At 51.4% G+C, this 3,867-nt stretch overlaps 1 protein-coding gene across 1 annotated transcript; it reads right to left on the minus strand.

Moving 5' to 3' along the window:
* Nucleotides 1–338: 338 nt before the first annotated feature.
* On the minus strand, nucleotides 339–2,166 carry TBL5 (TRICHOME BIREFRINGENCE-LIKE 5). Its single transcript, XM_048684183.2, has 4 exons — nucleotides 1,363–2,166; nucleotides 1,098–1,291; nucleotides 830–988; nucleotides 339–721 (listed from the first exon to the last, which is right to left on the minus strand). Exons 1-4 carry the CDS (start codon nucleotides 2,068–2,070, stop codon nucleotides 379–381), a joined length of 1,404 nt encoding a protein of 467 aa, XP_048540140.2. The 5' UTR covers nucleotides 2,071–2,166; the 3' UTR covers nucleotides 339–378.
* Between the last annotated feature and the right edge of the window lie 1,701 nt (nucleotides 2,167–3,867).

Consider the following 3,867-nt stretch of genomic DNA (forward strand, 5'->3'; position numbering starts at 1 on the left):
ATAAAGCGGAGCGAAATAAGTTTTTGTGGACAATTTAATTTAGAGGTAAATACACCAGAGGTGCCTAAACTTGTCCGAGGCGGTCACTTTAGTGCCTAAACTTGCAAAATGTCAAAAAATGGTGCCACAACTTGTCCATTTGATGCATATACGGAGCGAGATGTCAGGCCACGCGGCAAGCAAATACGGCGGCGTACGAGCGAGGCACCGTATATACACCAAATGGACAAGTTGTGGTACCAGTTTTTGACATTTTGCAAGTTTACACACTAAAGTGACCGCGCCGGACAAGTTTAGGCACCTCTAATGTATTTACCTCTTTAATTTACAAGCTCATGTGATGTGTATCTCATTCTCATGCATGATCTCATCTACTAGCTATGATTTGTCCCATGAGCTGGGGTTGGGTTCCAAGACGAGCGACGCGTAGATGAGCTCGTTCCACGCGTCGGGCACGCCGGGGAGGCACCAGTGGCTGCAGTCCTGCTTCCTCTTGGACACGTTCCTCCTCTTGTCCGGCGCCATGCCGTAGAGCGACGGGTGGGCGTCCTTGCGGAAGCTGGTGAGCCTCGTGACGTTGAGCAGCCGCACGGGGAACCGCATCCGCGCCACCACCTCGTCCACGATCCGCATCTTCTCCGGGTAGCTGTCCACCACGGACCCCCTGAACGCCGGCTCGGTCTCGCCGCTGCACGACCCGCCTGAGTCCCACTCCCCTCCCCTGCATCCCGCCGCGGCCGGCGACGGCAAACATGTGTGCTAGAACTCGTCAGATCCAGCTCGAACTGAAACATGTGTGCTAGAACCAAGTTCTAATTGTGATCAGTGCCTGAAATGCGCCATCGAGTATCCCCGGTAGAAGACGAGGCTCTTGTTGGGGTCCATGTTCTTGTCGACCCACCGCGCCCATGTCCTGAGGGCTCTCCGGTAGGCTTCCGTCGAGTTGAACTGGGGGTACAGCGTGTCGCCTTCCATGTAGTAGTTGGTGCTGCACGCAATTATTGACATTAGTTGTTCATCTACTGTTTTATCGATCGATGATTTGAGCCTGCTGAAGAGGAGCAAATCAATGGAATCTCCGGCGGTACGTGACGTACCCCCTGGCGGTCTTGCCGTGCGTCCACCAGTGGCCGGTGTTGAAGACGAGGACGTCGGCCTTCTTCCACCGACCGGCCGTCTTGTCGATTCGGTCGATCTGGAGGGTCGGGTTAGAGTTCCCATGCCGGTTCAGCCGCACCCCTTCCCGGACCAGGAAATGTGACCGCACGAACTCCACCGTGCAGTCAAAATCCTACAAGAATCCATCGTTCAACCTTCGACCACTGGAGTTTGCTCGATTGACGACTTCGCCATGGAGTTTACCTGGAACTTGAAGACGAAATAGCCGCGGCCCTTGGAGATCCGGTACCCGTGGGTCTCGAACATCCTCGACTTGTCGGGGAGCGCCGCCCGGAGGATGCAGAGCATGGACTCGAACTGGTTCCGGTTCATGGAGTCGCCCACCAGCATCAGCCGCCGCCCGCGCAGCCTCCACAGCAGGTCCGTCGCGTTGAACCTGGGGAGCCGGCACCGGCGCGGCGCCCAGCGCCACCGCGTGTACCCGTCGTCCGTCCGCCCGTTGGACGCGCACGCGTATGCCTCGTCCACGTACGGGCACGTGCCCGGCGCGTACAGCAGCCGCGTCGGCTCCTCGTCGTCGTCCGGGACCCACGTCCCGTCGTAGATGTTGCACCGTTCGGATTTCTCGCGATCGGCTGCCTTGGGCGGCGGTGTGGGACGTGGGAGAGGTGACGCCGTCTGTGTCAGCGGCCGCGGCGGCGGTGGAGAAGGTGACGACGTCGCTTGTGCCGGCGGGGTTGGCGTTCGTGCCGTCCGTGGCGGTGGTGACGGATGCGAGACGCGAATGGACGGGAGCCAGGAGAGGCGGTGGGAGGACAGGGCGTGCGGGGAGGTGGCAGAGGGGCGGAGCAGGAGGAGGAGGGGGAGAGTGAGTGGGAGCAGGAACGGAACGGAGACGAAGGCGGCGAGCGGGAGCACGAGGCGGCACCGGAGCGGCGGCGCGGGCGGCATCGGCTGGCGGATGGAGCCAGATCACCGGAGTTCTGAGACTGCGACGGCGTGATGCGAGGGCTCTGGGTTCCGGCGAGCCGCCGAAGGTGGCGGATGGTGGATCCTTCGGGCGACTGGCGTGGCGGGGAGCGCGCGCGTCAGTTGCTCCGGTCAGATCGAGCAACCAGGTACACGGCTCGGAAGGAACATGGGCGCCGGGTGGATGGCGGAACCATCAATCTTAAGACGGGCCGAGCTGCAGAAAATACGATAAGATGGGCTGACTTGGGCTTCCGTCCTACAGACGGTTTTCTCTTTTGGGGAGTTGTGCTTCCAGCTGACCACTGCACTTCCCTCCCCACAAAAATGAAAAGCTGATCACTACACTATCTTCAGAAAAAAAAACTGACCACTCGAATCTAAAAAATGGAGGTCTTGATCGAAAGTGCTTTTCTGCTCCTGAACTCAAATGAGCTTGGTGAACAGTAAAATCGAAAAAAAATATTTTTTTTTCAAAAATTCCATTTTTTGGGAGAAACATTAACAAAAGTTCTAAGAGAGTGCAAAAATAGTTATTAAATCACATTCCTTTGAGGTGTGGCTTAAAATAGCACATTTTTCAAAAGCACATGTTTCTTATGTAGTTCATAGTTATGATACTGTGTATATCATATAAAATTAGTTGAAAAAAACATGTCCAACTATTTGAATTGTTTGCTTTATCAACAAATGGATTGCATTAACATTACTAAACTTTCAAAAATATTAATAAATTTTATTTATGGATATTATGTATTTATATTTAATTTTTTATTTTTCACTAGTAGAAAACCTATCTTTGATCCAGAGCATTAGTCTCGGCTGGGTTTGGGCCCATGACTAATGTAAACATTAGTCCCGGTTCCAACGGCTAGGAGTGTACGGGGGCACGATCTCCTTTAGTCCCGGTTCATATGGGACTTCTAGTCCCTGTTGGCGATACCAACCGAGACTAAAGGGGTGGCGGCAGGCTGGGCCCCTTTAGTCCCGATTGGTATCACCAACCAGGACTAGAGATAGACCTTTAGTCCCGGTTGGTGATACCGACTGGGACTAAAGATATCCCTATATATAGATGCTTTGTCCAGCCCGAGTCCAAACTTTCTCCTTTCTCTCCTCTCTGTTTCCTTACCATAGCTCGAGTTCATCCTCCATTTTTGCCAAGATTTTCAAGATTTGAGGCACTCCATCTATCCATGGGTTCTAAAAGGTTAGCAACTTCATTCTTTCATATCTCGTTGCTAGTTTAACTCGTTTCGAGCTCTATAAGTACAGTGATTTGTCGGTTTTAGTGCGGGAGTAATTACGTGGGAGTTTATTTGATTTATATGCAATTTGAGCTCAAATTAACTTCTTAGTTTGCATATGTGTAGATGTGTTTTACTTAGTGACTTCCCATCCTCGTCCTCACCGCCGTCGATCGCCAACGCCGTCCCGTCGCTGGCACCACCTTGGTGAGCCTCTTGTCCTTATCCTTTTTGTAAAAAATAAATCTTATTTGTATGATTTAGATATTTATTTGTATAATTTCCTTACTTTTATGTTTGTTTGTTATATATAGTTCCATGGTTTTGACATTCGTCCCCGTTGGCCCTCGTCCGGTTTATGATTGAGATGTGGTATATTATCTTTTATAACTATTTGTTTCATTTCGTCTTTATGAAAATTATGCCCATCAAGTTGACATAGATATTTTTATCTAGGAGGTATGTGAACCAGAAATTACAACCGGCCCTCGTGTCGAGAAGTTAAATTTAGTTGAAAAATAAAATGATTATT

The sequence above is a fragment of the Triticum urartu genome, chromosome 7A, assembly GCF_056163025.1.
Source record: "Triticum urartu cultivar PI428250 chromosome 7A, HENAU_Tu73, whole genome shotgun sequence".
Classification (NCBI taxonomy): domain Eukaryota; kingdom Viridiplantae; phylum Streptophyta; class Magnoliopsida; order Poales; family Poaceae; genus Triticum; species Triticum urartu.